Genomic DNA, 19785 nt, shown 5'->3' on the forward strand with positions numbered 1-19785 from the left:
AATACACTAGACAATGCACTACGCAATATACAGTAGAGATGCAGTTGAGTTTGTTACTGTTTTGACTTAGAAGCCCGCCCATATCATAATATATTCATGTATTCATGAAGTATGAACTCATTTCTGCCCCATACAACTCTAAGAACAGTCAATTTCTCCTTAAATCATCACCGAAACCGCGATATCCGCAGGAAGATTTCGTTCTAGAAGTTCTAGTGTCCGAAAATGCATGATCTTACAGGGGCGCTAACTCGACAAATAGAGGGGATCTAAGGGGATCTATGCGCGTTTTAGGTATTACAGGTCTCGAACTTGTAAAATCTGTAAACATGCCTCCAAATCCCATTATGATAATGAAGAGATTTCCCCATATCTGGGAGACTGTCTTGAAACCATCGCTAATTTTGGAAGATCGGTGCCCGGCTATTTGGTTTAAAAAACCCTATTTTTCCCCATCAAAACAGCACTTTTCATTATTCAATTGATAGCTTATTGTCTGAAGACTTATTTCATAGCAGAAAAGTACTAATAACTCAGATTTGATGTGAAAAATCTAACTTTTTTGATGACTTGATTTTCCCTTGGCCGTGGATCGAGTTTGTTTACAATATGCAGCGCCATTTTGGAAAAGCCTTGACGTCACCGCGGTATCCTCCTTGATGACCATCGTAGGCCTATGAGGCCTTTACTGAGAGACAAACAAGCTTATGGTGCAGTGATGCTTTACGGTTGTAACTATCAGAGAAAATAAGAGACCGTATGGAATCTTCAATTCCATTAGGAGGTGAGGCTTCCACTTGATTATTATTTATGCCGAAAATAAGATCCGAGGGAGACTGACCCACTTCCAATAATTCTGCCAAGCAACGTGTGAGGGTTGAACTGGCCAGTAATTATATATCTGGACAAAAGTGTACAATACAGCCGAGAGCAGGGTGACTCACCACTCATTATTCTCGTAAACAAACCGTTAGTCCTCTTAACCAATACCTCTTTAACTTTTGGCACTCCAAGGGCCCGTAACAAGAAGGATGTACGGCTTCTCCGTCACAAACCAAGTACCTGTTTTAAAAGATTTCCTGAGTAGTTTCTAATCTGCGTAGGTTTGTTTTTGAAATATACATGGTTTCACAGCCAAACATAAGGCAGGGCATACATAAAGACTTCCATAGGTAAACCTTACAAATATCTTATGCAAATGACCTTGTGAGCTATAAATAGTAATTTCGCGGGATGCTATTGCAAATCAAATGTATATATCCTTACTATACCTCATGGTTATTCTTGTACGCCATAGCACTTGCAGCTGATCAGCAGACTATGAAATAAGAAGTTTTGCGAATTTGTGTAAAGAAAGAGCATAAACGTCAAAATTCCCGCAAGAAGAAGGACGTCACATGACATACATGTGATCAAATAGTTGGTACATACAAGTGCAAATCGACGGCTGCGGCCAACTGAGAAATCCCGGGAAACGGGTCACTCACCCGAATCATGAAAGAACTTTTTGCGTGCAATAATGCAATCAGGCAATAGGGCCGCCGACATCGTAATTTTTTGTTGTGCTTGAAATAAACACTCAAGAAATAACAACTCGTTGCAGAGGGATGGCTCAGAAAAAAAAAAAAGGTGCGGTTGTGGTGACGAACGAACGTTAGCATAGACCGTGGCGGAGGAAGTCATTGCGGGCCCAAACTAACAATTAACATACAATACTTTTAACAAGACCGCATGGTATGGTTGGTCGCAGTACTCGCACGCCACCAGTTGAGTTAGGAACAGTCCTTCAATACTCCAATCCAACCAATCCAAGGCTAAGGGTTTGTTTACGCACGCGCATTTTACCGACCTGTACGGTCGGGGTGGCTGATATTATATAGGGTATGCGTTTATTTTCATTAGGCCTAGTATATTTGAAAAAAATTCAATGCTATTTTTTCATTTCACAATGCTATTTTACTTTTGAATAGCATCCCGCGAAGTTACTATTTATTTATAGCTCACAAGGTCATTTGCATAAGATATTGATGACGTTATAGTCACGTGACAGTCGGACATCGACAGTTATTTCTACGCATTTGAGCTTATTTCAAAGTCAATTATACTTTGACCCTGCATTGTTTTTAGCATGAATGATACCATAGAGTCAGAGAGAGAAATATTCAGAACAATTATGTAGTATTTCCAACACTCGGACATGTCCCAGATTGAATCTAACTGCCCTTGTTAGAAAGCCTGAATCCATTACGAAACCGCATGTTTGTCCGACATTGCCTGTAATTCAGCGATGGGGAAATAGAGGGCAGCAGCTGCAGTGACGTCATCTTCGCGGAATCCTGTTAGATTTTTTCCCCGATTTAATACAATACAACCGCCGTCGGAAATAATTGTGTCACCGCAATTGAGAATTTTTGTCACTGCCGTGGAAAATATTTCTCACCGTGGTGGTAGAAATGTTTCTCACCACGTTGGAAAATAATTCTCACCAAAATGTTTATCACCCGGTAGATGTTTCTCAACACGTCGTGAGTACGGAGAAACTGAGAGCTATTTCCACCGGGTAGCGCAACGATGAAAACAATTGAAGATGGGTTGAACATACCCTACAGTACCCCATGGCCATTGACTTTTCCACTGTGGTGACAATTATTTGCGACGATGGATGTAAATTGGGAGAAAAAAATGTAATTCAAATGCAAAAAAATTGCATTCTATTGAGAAATTTAAAAAAAAAACAAAAAAACAAACGCATGTCCTATAAATATGGGCCACCGTAGATCAGCGCTATTTTAAGGTTGAGCTGTGCATTCTTAGGAATGATCCTATTATTGCGTGGCAATCTCAACATCGTTCAAGGGAAAAATAATGTCTTGTCGGGGATCTTGTGTGTGTGTGTTGCGTGAGTTGTTGCCTTACATATAACTCTTACTGATTTTATCTTTGTTCTTACAAAGCCATATTTAACTATCATCACTAAAATGCGCTATCGGCAAAAAGCGCAGAGCCACCCTTGCGTGGTCTCGAGATTGCCATGCAATTAGAGGATCCTAAGAATGCGCAGCGCAATCTTAAGATAGTGCTCATCGGTAATTGGCCCACATTTACAAACGGAGGTACAATGCTGTACAAAAAAGCACCCTAATGGACACAAAACTCACTTATTTGGAGGAATTCAGTAACCTAACTTCGTTTGAGTGATGAAAGCATATTTTTAACCATATTCCAAGCAATAGTGCTAATAGTCTATTTTTATTTAGACTCTGAATAAGGAGGAAAATAATCACAAAAAGTTGAGAATATTTGGTCACATGGCACATTCCCGTGCAATTGATGAGAAACAGACTTCAAGGATAAAAATATGAAATAAACAAAACCACAGAAAAAGCTTTAAAAGTACACTTTCTGATAATAACAGTGCCTGCCATGAGAAAAATCCACGGGCACCATCAGTCACTCCCGCAACCCTTTCCACGGGCACTATTTTTAGCTCAGCTGACAAAGTCAGCGAAGCTGGTAATATTACTAAGGGAATGGTGTCCGTCCTTCCATGTCAATTTTGGGCATTTTGTAACCGTAAGACCTAGGCACTTTGTTGACGCTGCTAAATTAGGAGTAGCCCAAGGGAAAAAATCAGCGCGATCCGACCTACATTCGGCGAATGAGGTCATCGGGAAGTTTAAAACTTCTTTCCTTTATACCTCTGGCCACAGAGGAAATATTGTTTTCAAATCTGGCCGAATATTTTTAGCTCACCTCTTAGCAGAGGTGAGCTTATCCCATACCGTGGCGTCCGTCGTCCGTCGTCGTCGTCGTCGTCGTCGTCGTCGTCGTCGTCGTCGTCGTCCGTCGTCCGTTAGCGGGGCACGTTTCGTAACTGTTAGAGCTATTGAGTTGAAACTTGGTACACATGTACCCTTATGTAATGACACCTTGGAGACCAAGTTTCGGTCCGATTCGTTTCATGGTTTGGCCACCAGGGGGCCAAACGTTAAAAGTGAAAATATGCAATATCTCCCTTAATAGTAGTCGGGAAATTTTGAAAAAAATATGGTAGGTACTTCTAGCAAATGTGAATCATATATCCTCCGGGTTTTTGATTTGACCTCCTTTTCAAGGTCACAGAGGTCAAATGGTGTAAATTGGCCGTTAGGATGTAACGATGGCACGTTTCTAAACTGCAATGACTATTGATACCAAATTTGGTACACATTTACCCCTTAGTCAGGTGATCTCAGGGACCGAAGTTTGGTCCAATATGATTCACCACTTGACCACCAGGGGGCAAAATCCAAAAACCTTAAAAATTTGATTATTCCTTAACTTCTTGCCCGATTGCCACCAATTTGATATCATGGGTACATCTAACTAACATACAGTATATGTCACACAGGTTTTTAATTTGACCTTCTTGTCAAGGTCACAGAGGTCAAATGGCGTAAATTCGCCGTCAGGCCGTAACTATGGCACGTTTCTTAACTGCAATGACTATTGATCACAAATTAAGTACACATGTACCCCTTGGTCAGGTGATCTCAGGTACCGAAGTTTGGTGCGATCTGATTTGCCGTTTGGCCTCCAGGGGGGGGCCAAATCCGAAATTCTTCAAAATGCCATTATTCCTAGTAATGACTTGCCCGATTGGCACCAATTTTATATCATAGGTACATCTGATTCTAACAACCATTCAATGTGTCACCCGGGTCTTCTTTGATTTGACCTACTTTTTAAGGTCACAGAGGTCGAATGTACTGTAAATTGGCCATGTTGGGGAAATTGTAATTGCTTGGACCTACATCAAACCTAACACTACATGACACAATACCATGCTCTTTATCCATCTTTCCTCCACATGAGGTGAGCACAATGGCCCTGGCCATTTCATTTAATAATTTTTCATTTTGACTTGTAATGGAATTAGTTTAGTTTTCACCGCCAGTTGGCGCTACAGGCACATTTGACAGATTTTTTGACGATTCAAAAGCCCGGGTTATGACGTAAAGTTGCGCAGTTGTATTCTGCGCATTGAATTGGCCAGGGAACCAGGCTATATTTCAGCATACCCACTGTGACCAGTGTAAAGATAGAAGATTGATTTTGCAACAAGTAGCCAATTTTCTGCTAAAAAGTAGACAAGTAGGCGATATTATCACTAGTTCCTTTCAGTGGGTAGTCATAAGGTCTTAAGGGAATACTTTCAGAAATTAGTTCTTGAAAATTTGGCCACAATTCTGTGAAAATGATATCGGAAGTGCACGCTCTGTTCGCGATGTATTTTGAAGTGGAGAATTCCCACAGTATGTGCAGTGAATCGGCATGATTCTGTTTGAATATTAGTTTTTAGTACTACGATTCTTACATGAGTAAAAAGTAGACGTTTTAAGCAACACAATAATGTTACTCCCATAAAAATTGATTGCAAATTGTCGGAGCTACGGCATTCTGTTCGGCAATTGTCTGATAAAAAACATTGGATGCTAATGCATGCCAAATGGCACACTTTAAAAAGCGTTCATTGGACAACGTAGGGAATCACCAGAAATGACGTCATCGCTGGTCTAAATCTTCTATATAATAATATTAGAAGGGGGACGAATAAAGTCACACTTAAGCCCGCTACACACGAGGGATTTCTCACCAACTTAGTTGGCTTTAAAATTAAGAACAGGTGCACAGGTGACTGGAAGTTGAGAGTCGTTCACCCACTCACACGAAAGACATAATCCCAGCAATATTTAGGTCCTGCACTATATTTAGGCCAAAACCTTGGTCAAGGCCGAGTGCAAATATCTATTATTTCTGGCAGGGAAATCTTAGATCTAGAAACATGGCTGCCAATGATTTTGTTGTGTACAATGAGAGGAAGAAAAAGAAGATTTTATCTATTATTATTGTAAAAAGTATCAGTGAAAAGAGGAAAAGGAGAAATCGATGGGATAATAGGAGGTTTTGGGCAAAATTGTGGATTATGAGAAGGTACAGCCTTGGCGCCTATCGATAAAGAGTCAAAATATGGCCCAACTATGTTGTTGACTGAATCACACAGGGAAATTTCTCCCCCACACTCCTCATATAAACAAAAAAATCCTTATATAAACAAAAGATGTCGTTGAGAAATAGAACAAGTCGGTAGTGCAGCCAGCAACTCCAACCAGTCGGGCAAAGTATCAGTTACCTGGTCTGGATTCCTGTTATGAATTAAAATTCCAACTAAGTTGGTGAGAAGTCCCTCGTGTGTAACGGGCTTTAGAGGCGTTGGATCGCCTTGAAATTTTGCATGAATGGTGGTGACACCTTACCCTGATGCAACGTCTTGGTTTTATTCAAAAATTTACTTCAGCGGAGCAGAAATGAGGGATTTTTAATCGGACACTGTCAATTCTCCTTACCACTCACAGAAGCCAAGTATGCAGGGCCTAATCAATTTCCTGCACTCCCTGTGGGGTGAATAACATTACCTTTGAACCGCTGGCTGTAGGGGGATGATTGGAACAGCCGGTATACCTGCTGACCTGCTGAACCCAGATAAATGTTATTTTCAATCCACGATTGCAGGTCACCTGATTTTCGAGATTTCGCGGGAAATTGTAAACAAACGCATGTGTGCAGTTCAAATGTAAACAAAAATGTATTTTTGGTACTTTTGGTTGCTGGACTTGGGTTTTCCCGCAGTTAGGAGCTGGGGTCAAATTGGTGGTCTATTGTTTATGGGTGCTGTTTTAGTCAGAGGTAGCCCTTGACTATGAAGGGATTTTCAAATATGAAAACGACCCTTTGTATTGTAAATTCCAATCACCTGCAGGAGAGCCTACAGGTCAATTTCTCTCAATAAAATTAATTTTGTTGACTCCTGTAATCTCTACCTTATCAAAAAAAAGACAGTGGTGTTAGTCCCAAACTGGTCATTTCTATTTATTTTGACCTCTGTTAAATCAGGATACCTCTCAATTACAGACAGCATTTTGTATCCTTGTGCTGTCCAACCCAGCCTGGACATACCACAGTTGTCCATGGAGAAGTCTCATCCTCTCTGACACTTCTTTTCTGTAAAGCTACCGATACAACATACTGAACTAGTGATATCTTCCGTTGCCTCCTGTAATATTTACATACCATGGCTGATTAGTTCAATCATATTTCATCCAGCTGGCAGCTCTGCATTGGAAATCTTAGTGGTATAACGTGTTCTCTTGACCTTCAAACAGTAGTATAAAGCTGATATTTACTACTTTACACCCTCAGTCCTATGTTATTAGGTCATCCAGCTAAGCGCCAGGCCCTTGGGCGTTATCGCGCCGGTGTTTTTTTATGACGGGCGGCACGCGCCCCTCAAGTGTCCGGCGGGCGTTATGGATAGCGCTTGTGCGGAGTAGTTTACGGGCGTTTGCGGGCGCGGGCGTGATCGCGCCCGTTTCCTGGCATGGACTGTAATAATGTCGTGTCTATAAGGGGAGGTTTCAGATAGATATAGATAGATATGTAGATATAGATAAGATATATAATAAAGATAAATAATAATGTCTTTCTCCAAAGCAGACATGATGTTCAAGCATATATAGGTGACCGCCTCATGACACTATTATCTAATAGTAGATCGCTTGGCGCCATCTATGAGATGATATGATAACTGACATCTACCCTGGTTCCCTGTCCCGTTTATACTTTTTCCATGTAATTTTTTAGTGTTGGAAAATAATGATTGCTCCCAAAGCGTAGTATTACGCTAAATAAAGGTAATATTGCACTAAAAACAGTCAACTGCTGTATTGTACCTCGCTCACACAACAGTTCTATACGGCGATTGGTTGTCGTCATTCAGTTGGATTGTGGAAGTGCGTGCCGCTCTTTCCAGCGTTGCGATGTGTAGCTAAAAACCTGCCTATAACTACTGCTTTTTAGCTCACCTCTTAGCAGAGGTGAGCTTATCCCATACCGTGGCGTCCGTCGTCCGTCGTCGTCGTCGTCGTCGTCGTCGTCGTCGTCGTCGTCGTCGTCGTCCGTCGTCCGTTAGCAGGGCACGTTTCGTAACTGTTAGAGCTATTGAGTTGAAACTTGGTACACATGTACCCTTATGTAATGACACCTTGGAGACCAAGTTTCGGTCCGATTCGTTTCATGGTTTGGCCACCAGGGGGCCAAACGTTAAAAGTGAAAATATGCAATATCTCCCTTAATAGTAGTCGGGAAATTTTGAAAAAAATATGGTAGGTACTTCTAGCAAAGGTGCATCATATATCCTCCGGGTTTTTGATTTGACCTCCTTTTCAAGGTCACAGAGGTCAAATGGTGTAAATTGGCCGTTAGGATGTAACGATGGCACGTTTCTAAACTGCAATGACTATTGATACCAAATTTGGTACACATTTACCCCTTAGTCAGGTGATCTCAGGGACCGAAGTTTGGTCCAATATAATTCACCACTTGACCACCAGGGGGCAAAATCCAAAAACCTTAAAAATGTGATTATTCCTTAACTTCTTGCCCGATTGCCACCAATTTGATATCATGGGTACATCTAACCACCATACAGTATATGTCACACAGGTTTTTAATTTGACCTTCTTGTCAAGGTCACAGAGGTCAAATGGCGTAAATTCGCCGTCAGGCCGTAACTATGGCACGTTTCTTAACTGCAATGACTATTGATCACAAATTAAGTACACATGTACCCCTTGGTCAGGTGATCTCAGGTACCGAAGTTTGGTGCGATCTGATTTGCCGTTTGGCCTCCAGGGAGGGGGCCAAATCCTAAATTCTTCAAAATGCCATTATTCCTAGTAATGACTTCCCCGATTGTCACCAATTTTATATCATAGGTACATCTAATTCTAACAACCATTCAATGTGTCACCCGGGTCTTCTTTGATTTGACCTACTTTTCAAGGTCACAGAGGTCGAATGTACTGTAAATTGGCCATTTTGGGGATATTGTAATTGCTTGGACCTACATCAAACCTAACACTACATGACACAATACCATGCTCTTTATCCATCTTTCCTCCACATGAGGTGAGCACAATGGCCCTGGCCATTTCATTAGAACATGTGTTTCACTTACCGAATATGACTGTTCAAAGGAAAAGGAATAAAAAGCAATGTTTTTGAACGTTGTAATAAGTCGATCAAGTGTCTTAAAATAGTATTTTGCGCATGCGCAAATCCCTTGTTAAATGTGCAAACTGGCAAAAACATTGCGTGGTACCGGTGACACAGCTCAATACAGCGCTTGCAGCTAAAACCACATGAAAACAACGGCGAATAGATCGTCGTCCAGAGCTGCGCAGTTGAAGCTGAGTACAATGATTTCGTTCAATTGAAGGATTGTTCCTAACTGACCGCATGATTTTTTGTTCGTTGTGCCTATATTTAGGTTTGTTTTGGCCCGCAATGACTTCCTCTGTCTGGTGTGAGGGCCTCTAGGCTCTATCACAAGTCTATGGTCTGTGGACAGGTAGGTCTGTACATCCCATTCATTTGCCATGCGGGCATGCCATGGTCGTTAGCCCAGCGATTTGTACTTTTTGGGAAACCCCTTTCCACTGTTACTATGAATAGCTTGCCGATCATCGCGTCAACAATGTTGAAGTTGAATAACAAAACTGTAGGGTAATGTATTTGATACAAACTACAAGGAGAGCCAGACTCATGATTTTTCACTTCAAAATATACTATTTACGTCAGTAGAACCTTGTTATAGACATGGCCTGTTGATAGCCGTCAAATCACAGAATTCCTAAGATGCCAACGAAAGATCCCCTAATATCTTCTAATACCATAAATGTTCTACAATATTTTAAGTGTAATGGACAGATGGGGATCCAGTAATTCCAAAAATATGAAATTAAGTCGTAAAAAGTTCATTCAAGGTTGACCAATCCTTCATTTAGTATTGAGAACATTGACAAAAAGCCAAGCCATTGCTGTTAAGTTATGCAGGGGCTTAATCAATTACCTGCACTCCCTGTGGGGTGAATAACATTACCTTTTGAACAGCTGGCTGTAGGGGGATGATTGGAACAGCCGGTATACCTGCTAACCTGCTGAACCCAGGTTAATGTTATTTTCAATCCACGATTGCAGGTCACCTGTTTTGAGATTTCGCAGGAAATGAAATTGCAAACAAACGCATGTGTGCAGTTCAAATGTAAACAAAAATGTATTTTTGGTACTTTTGGTTGCTGGACTTGGGTTTTCCCACAGTTAGGAGCTGGGGTCAAATTGGTGGTCTATTGTTTATGGGTGCTGTTTTAGTCAGAGGTAGCCCTTGATTATGAAGGGATTTTCAAATTAAGGTGACTATGGTCTTTTTATGTGCTCACCACAGCTTTCAATACTTGATGTATCTGAAGAGGCGCGCGGAACCTGACATGGCCTTACCAAGGAGCTGCTCACGGTGCTGAACTTCTAGCTTGCCTGTCTACTAAGTGCCTTTTTGGCAGAGACATTGCTACATGTAGGAGGAGTACGCATTTTAAATTTATAGTAGTGATAGTACAGTTGGTTCGAGCTATTTGGAAGCCGACATGTGAAGGCCTATCTGGGTTCTCCTTCTTCTCCGTGTAAAAAGGGGCATACTGCTGACTAAGGAACAAGGCATATTGACATTGCCTCATCATCTCTATCGGACCAATTGATATACTTTTATATGCACGCATACATCACGCCATTTCAGGGTCCGAGTCTGTGGACAATTGGTTTGATTAATTTGTCTCTTCGATATTGCTCCTTTATTGCATTAGATTTTCATCGCAATTCAATCTATTCAAGATATAGCCAATTTGAACCTGTCTGCGCCAAGGATAGATTGGTTCCCGATCGACTCACTAGGAATATGCAGTAGAGCACAATGTCATGAAAAACGACCCTTTGTATTGTAAATTCCAATCACCTGCAGGACAGGTCAATTTCTCTCAATAACATTAATTTTGTTGACTCCTGTAATCTCTACCTTATTAAAAAAAAAGACAGTGGTGTTAGTCCCAAACTGGTCATTTCTATTTATTTTGACCTCTGTTAAATCAGGATACCTCTCAATTACAGACAGCATTTTGTATCCTTGTGCTGTCCAACCCAGCCTGGACATACCACAGTTGTCCATGGAGAAGTCTCATCCTCTCTGACACTTCTTTTCTGTAAAGCTACCGATACAACATACTGAACTAGGGATATCTTCCGTTGCCTCCTGTAATATTTACATACCATGGCTGATTAGTTCAATCATATTTCATCCAGCTGGCAGCTCTGCATTGGAAATTTAATGGTATAACGTGTTCCCTTGACCTTCAAACAGTAGTATAAAGCCGATATTTACTACTTTACACCCTCAGTCCTATGTTATTAGGTCATCCAGCTGAGCGCCAGGCCCTTGGCCTCAGGATCTTCCTGAATGTCAGTATGGCCACCAGGGCGGCGTGCTTGAAATCGATTTCCGTCAATTTCGAGGAGAACCGTTCGTCCGATCAAATTTATTTTTGGTATACGTTGGGGGTGACTAGAGGAAAGTTCCTTCCGAAAACAGGCTTGTTCCGATTGTCAATATGGCCACCAGGGCGGTGTGCTTGAAATCAGTTTCCGTCAATTTCGAGGAGAACCGTTCGTCTGATCAAATTCATTTTTGGTATGTACATTGGGGGTGACTAGAGCAAGGTTCCTTTCGAAAACAGGCTCGCCCAGATTGTCAGTATGGCCACCAGGGTGGTGTGCTTGAAATCGGTTTCCGTCAATTTCGAGGAGAACCATTCATCAGATCAAATTCATTTTATGCCTCCGCCAATGCGTAAAGCATTGCGGAGGGATTACGTTTTACCGATGTCCGTCGGGCGTCGGGCGTCTGTAAACTTTCGTTTCCGCTCATTTTAAGGAAAACGCTTTTAGCGATAACCATGAAACTTTTATTGTGGGTTGACCTTCACTTACGTAAGGTTCCTTTCGAAAACGGGCTCGTTCTGATTCTCATTATGGCCTCCAGGTCGGCGTGCTTGAAATTGGTTTCCGTCAATTTCGAGGAAAACTGTTTGTCCGATCAAATTCATTTTTGGTATGTACATTGGGGGTGACTAGAGGAAGGTTTCTTTCGAAAACAGGGTCATCCCAATTGTTAATATCGCCACCAGGGCGGCGTGCTTGAAATCGGTTTCCGTCAATTTCGAGGAGAACCGTTCATCAGATCAAATTCATTTTTGGTATGTACATTGGGGGTGACTAGAGGAAGGTTTCTTTCGAAAACAGGGTCATCCCAATTGTTAATATCGCCACCAGGGCGGCGTGCTTGAAATCGGTTTCCGTCAATTTCGAGGAGAACCGTTCATCAGATCAAATTCATTTTGGGTATGTACCTTGGGGGTGACTAGAGGAAGGTTCCTTTAGAAAACAGGCTCGTTCCGATTGTCAATATGGCCACTAGGGCGGCATTCTTGAAATCTGTTTCCGTTAATTTCAAGGAGAACCGTTCGTCCGATCAAATTTATTTTTTGTATTTGCGTTTGGGCTGACTGGAAGAAGGTTTCTTTCGAAAATTGGCTCGTTCCAATTGTCAATATGCCCACCAGGGCGGCGTATTTGATATCGGTTTCCTTCAATTGCGAGAACCATTTTTCTGATAAAATGAGTTATGCATCCGCCAATTTCGTAATGCATTGCGGAGGCATTATGTTTTTGAACGTTGGTCCGTTCGTCCCGTCCATGCTTCGGTCCGTCTGTGCATCCATCAGCCGTCTGTAAACTTTTCGTTTACGCTCATTTTAACGAGAACGCTTTGAGTAATAACCATGTGACTTTTTATGTGGGTAGAAAAAGATAACGTGTACAGCGGGCATTACAGACCAATAACCCTTTCATGATGTCAACTAAACCCAGTCAGCTATGACACTAGCTGCCCGGGGTTGTCTGAAAAACACTTCACTTTCCTAATACACCAACTCAATGTGCTCACGGGGGCATATGCCACGCCTTGCGTTGCTCTTGTTCTCAGTGCCGATAGTTTCTCAGAATTTTGACCATGATTGGAAGGTGAAAAACACAAACTTGTCACGGTGTCCCTCTGCGGCTTGGAGTATTGGTCGGTGCAAAGCGCAGTTGTGATAAAACCTGCCAATGAATCTGAGTGGGGTTTAGCTGAACAACTATAAAATGATGATATTTTGCAGAGTTAGTCAAAAATTATGCGATATCTTTTCCATTTGACGATGCTAAGTTTCGTGAATCCGACAAAATGGTAGATTGCTGTCAGTCAGATTAACATATTCAGGCCAGAACCTTTCGTCACTATGTGTACTCATGTGTGCTCATGATAAACTCATGTTAACCTTTAACAACTTAACTGTGCATGACGAGATATCTCGTAATGCACCTGTGCACCGCTACTGGGTACAACGAGATATCGCGTCATACTAATACCTTATTTTCTAATGGTCATATCAGGTCTATGCAACACCAAGATCGTCAATCAGGATTCCCCGAAGTTCGTTGGTGTTTAGTGTCAGGTTTAATTGTGGTGTGACAGCACTGTCGGTCATTTCTCGGTAATGGCAGCCCAACGAAAGGTGTGGCGTGTTCTTGATGTCAATCTTTTGGATCAGATATTCGATTCAGACGATCAACTGTCTGATTACATATCTTCTAACGATGATGATGAACCTTATTCCCAGAATGCTTCCGATTTAGATGCCACAAGTCAGAATGAGGATGATATGCCCGACAATGCAAGTTCTGACAGTGGCAGCGATGGGAATGAGGGGCGTCTGCTAGGTGGTCGCCGTGGTAATTCAAATTCAACCTCCTTGGACAGAAAATGGATAGCGTCGTCACATTTTTTATAGTTTACTGCTATACCAGGGTTGAAGGCTAATATTGCCGATAAGGATGATCCAGTGCAGTACTATGAACTGTTTTTCGATGATGACATTATAGCAGTTATTGTGGAGCTGACCAACCTCTATGTTGCACAGTTCATTGAAGAGCACAGAGGTCGGGAAAAACGTAGGTCACGTTATAAACAATGGCAGGACACAAACTCTGATGAATGAGATAATCCCATGTGATCGCCTCCTTCTGTCACTGTAAATTCACTCTACATCGAGGGATACAATTTCAACCACGTCCCAAGGCCGGGTGAAAAGTCAGGTGGTGGTACTGGGCTGATGTATCGTACAACTTTGGACATAAAGTTAGGGGACAGTTTTGCAATGGAATCGTTTGAATGCTCCCAATGGACCTTGAAATATCAATCACGGGTGATAAAAAATGTTGTGATCTACAGGCTGAAATCCTGTGGTGACTGCATTGGGGTTTTCATTCAGGAATTCTCGGATTATCTTGGGCTGAGAAATTCAGGGCTGAGATTAGGTCAACACCATTATGTTCTGCTATTACCTCGCATGAGGAAGTGACTACTCTTGTGGATCAGTATAACCACACCCTGTGTGAACAGGTTGACAAACACGCACCTGTTGTCACCAAAACGAAACAAACGAGACTAATGGTACCATGGTTCGATGGCCATCTGAAGAAGCTTCGATCCAACCGAAAAGGTTGGAGAAGAAACGTCACATGTCCTCTTCAGCTGCTTCAGAATATAGAAAATTCCGGAATGAGTACTCGAGGACAATTACATCTGCCAGAAGGTAGTATTACACAAGACTTATTGATGAATGTGACGGTGACTCGAAAAAGTTGTTCCGTGTCATTAACACTTTCATGACCACCATGATGTGAAGCAACTCGCTAATGATTTCGGTGAATTCTTTATGCGCAAGATTGACCTCATTAGACGAGATCCACAACATCAACGTGGCACTAACTGTGGCTGTGACATCACAGCCCTTGGCCACTCTTGAGGCCTTTCCCCTCTTACAGAAGATGAGGTACGATGGATCATAATGAGCTTCGAATGCTTCATGTGGTCTTGATCCTATCCCACCTTGCTCCTAAAGCAAACAGTCGGTGACCTAATTCCGATTATCACTAAGATAGTCAATCGGTCCCATGAGTCAGGCCTGGTACCTGACCAGTGGAAGACAGCTCTTCTCACACTAATTCTAAAGAAGTCAGGACTTGATCTGGTCTTCTCGAACTATAGACCTGTTAGTAATCGGAGCTTCATCTCAAAATTAGTGGAGAAGGCTGTGGTCCAACTACTGGTTGCACACAGTGAGTCGTTTGCTCCACTGCCAGTGGTGCAATCCGCCTATCGGAAGAACCACTCGCCTGAAACTGCACTAGTCAAAGTTCAAAATGACATTCTTGTGAGCATTGATAAACAAATCGTTGTGCTTTTGGTGATGCTGGATCTCAGTGCAGCATTCGACACTGTAGACACTTCTTGGCTTCAGAAGACTTTGAAAATTGACTTTGGGGTGACTTTCTGTTTTCAGGATACCTCGATTACAGAAAGAATTTTGTATCCTGGGTTGTGCTGTACAACCCAGCCTGGACATACTACAGTTGTCCATGGAGAAGTCACATCCTCTCTGACACTTCTTGTCTGTAAAGCTGCTGATACAACATACTGAATTAGGGATATCTTCGTTGCCTCCTCTAACATTTACATACCATGGATGATTAGTTCAGTCATATTTCATCTAGCTGGCAGCTCTGCATTGGAAATTTTAGTGGTATAACGTGTTCTCTTGACCTTCAAACAGTAGTATAAAGCCGATATTTACTACTTTATACCCTCAGTCCTGTGTTATTAGGTCATCCAGCTGAGAACCAGGCCCTTAGGCCTCTTGTTACTTTGCTGTTCTTGAGGAGCAGCCTGCTAATCAAACGTGCCGCCGGTTGATTGCAACCCGAACACACACTGCTCATTCTCAGCTATATGTTCATACTCATTGATCACCATATCTCAATTTATAGCAGGAACACTATTCACGATTAATGGGATCTTCATAGTTGAAATCACGCAATTGGTATGAAAGTTCCTCATCTTCCTTCGACTGTGTACAGTGCATCTCACATTCAAGATCGATCAAGCGTCACCGCATCAGGGAACTTATACAGTGGAACCCCGGTAACACGACCACTCATGGGACCGTGGTCGGAGTGGTCGTGTTACCGGGGTGGTCGTGTTAGGGAAGTTGGGAATCCCCAGACGAAATACATGATTATTTTTCCCGCCAAAATTGCCGACTGCATGGCGTGTGTACGCTGTACTACCATAGCAACGCTGCCTGATTGAGATGATGCACGCTCCAAAGTTTTGTTATCATGCCTCGCAAGAACAGTTCGTCGATAAAATTACATGTTACATTCTCAGAATGAGTTAGAAAAGGTAATTTTGTAACTCATTTTATCCACAAAGTTTCATTATCTGCCCGACGTGACGCATTTGCGGGCAATTTGGTGAATCATCCTCCATGTACCCGACTGTTTGTGACGATTGAAGTAAACTTGTCGTATGATTCCGAAAATATGCGAAAATAAATTAGCGGCGAGTTCCAAGATTCATCAGCAATTCACACCTGAGAAGATGAGTTGAGTAATGCTACAGTTTTAATCAAGTCTATTTTCAGTCAAAATATTTAAAGAAATATAAAATGATACTGTAGTAAATCAACCACGTTCTCCATATCATAAAACATTCAAACGTCTCTCAAGCTTGTTATTGTCATAAGTGTGGTCTTCAAACTACCCGCCGTTTATTATAAGTTCATATGCAAATCACGCAAATCACATGATTTCGCTGCTGCTGAGTGCGCTTGTCTGGTACTGAACTGGCTCAGTAATGAAAATAAACCATGAAAACGTTAGAAAAGGAAAGTTTATTTATTCATTTACACTTATACAATTGATCATACCTGCAAAATCACATTGTATTTTTTGTTTTCATATGTATTCCCATGCCCATTGTCCCCGTCTCAACAAAGCTTGGCAGCGAGGTGCTAATTACTATGCCGCGGTCGCGACTGATTACGGCAATTAGGCCTGGTGGTCGGGTTAGCGGGGTTGATTTTCAGTTTGGGACCGGCCAAGCCAGTGGTCGCGGTCGGGGTACCGGTGTGGTCGTCTTAGCGGGGGTCTCTTAATGGTAATTAGAGAGGAAACCATTCGGGACCGGACAATCGTGGTCGCGTTGGCGGGGTGGTCGCGTTACTGAGGTGGTCGCCAACCGGGGTTCCACTGTATGTAACTCTGCACTACATTATCTGCCTGGATTCTAGCCTCTTCGATTTGCTGTTGGATTCTCACCTCTGCGATTTGCTGTTGGATTCTCCCCTGCATTCCCGCCTCCTCGTTTTGCTGATCGATTCTTGCCTCCTCAATTTGCTGTTGGGCCTCAAGCTCTATTTTATTCTTACGCATAAATTCTTCATCTCAGCTTTTAAGCATCTTCTCATCTGGCTCACACCACTGCTATGGCTACTTGCTCTTCTGGAGCTAACCCTACTCCCACCTCTCCAGCTTGGAAGCCTTGTGTCTGCAACAAGCTGACTCATAGCCATAGCTGACGCCTGGTGGTCATCCTCTCCATATCCTTTCGTTCTGATGGCTTCACAATGACACTTGGTAAACTCAACCTCACGCACTCATATACCAGTCACTACTTTAACCAAAATACTGCCACTGCAGAGTCCTTAAGTCAGAGCTCTATGTGCTAGTTATTAACGTAGGGTGTATTAAAAAAAGAACAGTTGCTCTTTTCCCTTATATTTACAACTCTAGGATAGATATGACAAGTACATGTGAGTCACCTTGTGTATATGGATCTTAGTTTCAAATTGAGAACATTCATGTTTGAATAGCGTTCCTTATGGCTTGTCACGCACTGTTTAAACTAGATGGCCTAAAATCCCATTTGTTGCAGGGTGAACATTACGTTTATAATTGATGCACTGTGTCTTATTCAGTTCATAACATTCTTAAGTAATGCCCAGATGGTAGGAAAATCCAGGTATTGAAAAGGGGCACCATCCTGAGCACACCAAAGATCACGAAAACCTCCAGGCTAATTCCTCCTAAAATGAGAATCAAGCACTGGAATATTATAAAGGTTTATCATTTCCAAGTAACGTTTAGTGTTTATGTTCCGTTCAAAGAACATGGGTCCGAGTAACAGTCCTTTGTTGCAAAGTGCGAGCCATTATGTTAGTTTTTGGCGTGAATCATTCCTATCGAAAGTGAATGGTGGATGGTTTACCTAGATAGGACAGCTCTGTTGGGATACCTGACCGACTAAGGCTTCTCTCACTCATGCCAAACTTCCCAATCGCGCATATTCAGTGACAATGAAGGAACTCTCTTGTGGCCTGAGCTGCCTCATTTTTCCAATGATCATGCACATATGCATTACATTATATGTCCTACCATCTGGGCATTACTTAAGAATGTTATGGAATGAATAAGACACCAAGATTTGAATACAAACGTAATCCTCATCCTGCAACAAATGAGATTTTGGGTCATTTTTTTGTTTAAACAGTGCCTGTCCAGTGTCCAGGCATGCAGAAAGCTATTCAAACATGAATGGTGTCAATGTGAAGCTAAGATCCATATGCATGTATTTGTCATATCTATCCTAGAGTTGTAAGTATTTGGGAAAATAACAACTATTCCGTTTTTAGCTCAGCTGACCTAGTGGAATAGCTGTTCAAATGGTGTCCGTCCTGCAATCCATCCATCCATCCATCCATCCATCCATCCATCCATCCATCCATCTAGGGACCCATCTGTGGACAAAATCGGACATTTCTGACCGGGAAGGCCTAGCCATTTCGTTGACGGTGCTAAATTAGGAGTTGCCCAAGGTAACTCAGAAACGAAAAATCAGCCCGATCCGACCTGTATTAAGAGAATGAGGTCATTTTGCGTTTAGGTTTCTTTCCCTTTTTACCTCGGTCCACAGAGCAAATATTGTTTTTAAATGTGGCTGAATATTTTTTAATATTCTTTCATTTTTTACTTTTAATGGAATTAATATAGTTTTCACCACCAGTTGGCGCTGCAGGCACATTGACTGAATTTTGGCGATTTCAAATTTGGCGGTGGCTCAACTTTTTTGCAAGCAGTGCCGCTGATTGGCCGATCGATAGAAGAGATGCCACCATTTCAAAATGGCGGTACTCGCTGCTTCAATGAAGGTGAGTGAAATTTCTCATGTTCAATCGGTTGATACTCTTTTAATCAACATGACCATGTACCTGAAATTTGTTTAGGTACTGAAAAGAGTCTATATAATTCAGATTTATCAATAGTTTTTTATAATATTGCAGAAATTTTGTGCACAAATTAGCGAAAGTTGGTGCTCGTCTCGAGAAATTTGTTTCCGTCGATCTCTACCAGTGAAAAATCGCTTGCATAGCTTTGAATTTTTGTGAAAATAAGTATCTGAACTTGGTTTCAAATAGTCTAGAGAGTAACCTTTGTGGTGATACATATGGTATGTGATAAATATTTGTGGAATTTGTGAAATTTGGTTTTCAAATGTGCCGATGATGCAAGCGATCTCGTGTGAATTTTGCAAGTCCTGATATGTCGACCGGGTGTCAAAAATCACTCGCCTAAATTCAATTCAAAAATCGAAAATAATATCTGAACTTAGTTTAAAATAGCCTAAGCAATTATCATTTCGGTGATATATAATGCATGCATATAATAATTGATTAATCTGCCTAAAACGCGCAATTAAAACGGCGAAAGATCTTGATAAACACTCCGGTGGCGGTCGCACTAAATAATGACCGGTAGGGCCCGGAGTCTGGCGGAGAAAAAAAGGTAGCGCCCGGAGGTTGAATCGGGATTTTTATGCACTTTACATTGTATATACTGTGGAGACGCTATTTAGCCGGTTTA

General features: G+C 41.9%; 1 protein-coding gene across 4 annotated transcripts in view; it reads left to right on the forward strand.

The window, feature by feature from the left end:
- The first annotated feature begins 1525 nt into the window (after window positions 1-1525).
- The window catches only part of LOC135485889 (elongator complex protein 3), a 680015-nt gene continuing 661755 nt past the window's right edge, over window positions 1526-19785 (forward strand). For 3 of the 4 annotated variants that reach the window (XM_064768240.1, XM_064768244.1, XM_064768246.1), the window contains exon 1: window positions 1526-1629. In XM_064768240.1, the coding sequence (XP_064624310.1) occupies window positions 1608-1629 (22 nt within the window). In that variant the 5' untranslated portion in view covers window positions 1526-1607. The remainder of the gene's footprint in view (window positions 1630-19785) is intronic. The other variant, XM_064768243.1, reaches the window with a different exon arrangement.

This window comes from Lineus longissimus, chromosome 4, assembly GCF_910592395.1.
Source record: "Lineus longissimus chromosome 4, tnLinLong1.2, whole genome shotgun sequence".
In the NCBI taxonomy this organism is placed as follows: Eukaryota; Metazoa; Nemertea; class Pilidiophora; order Heteronemertea; family Lineidae; genus Lineus; species Lineus longissimus.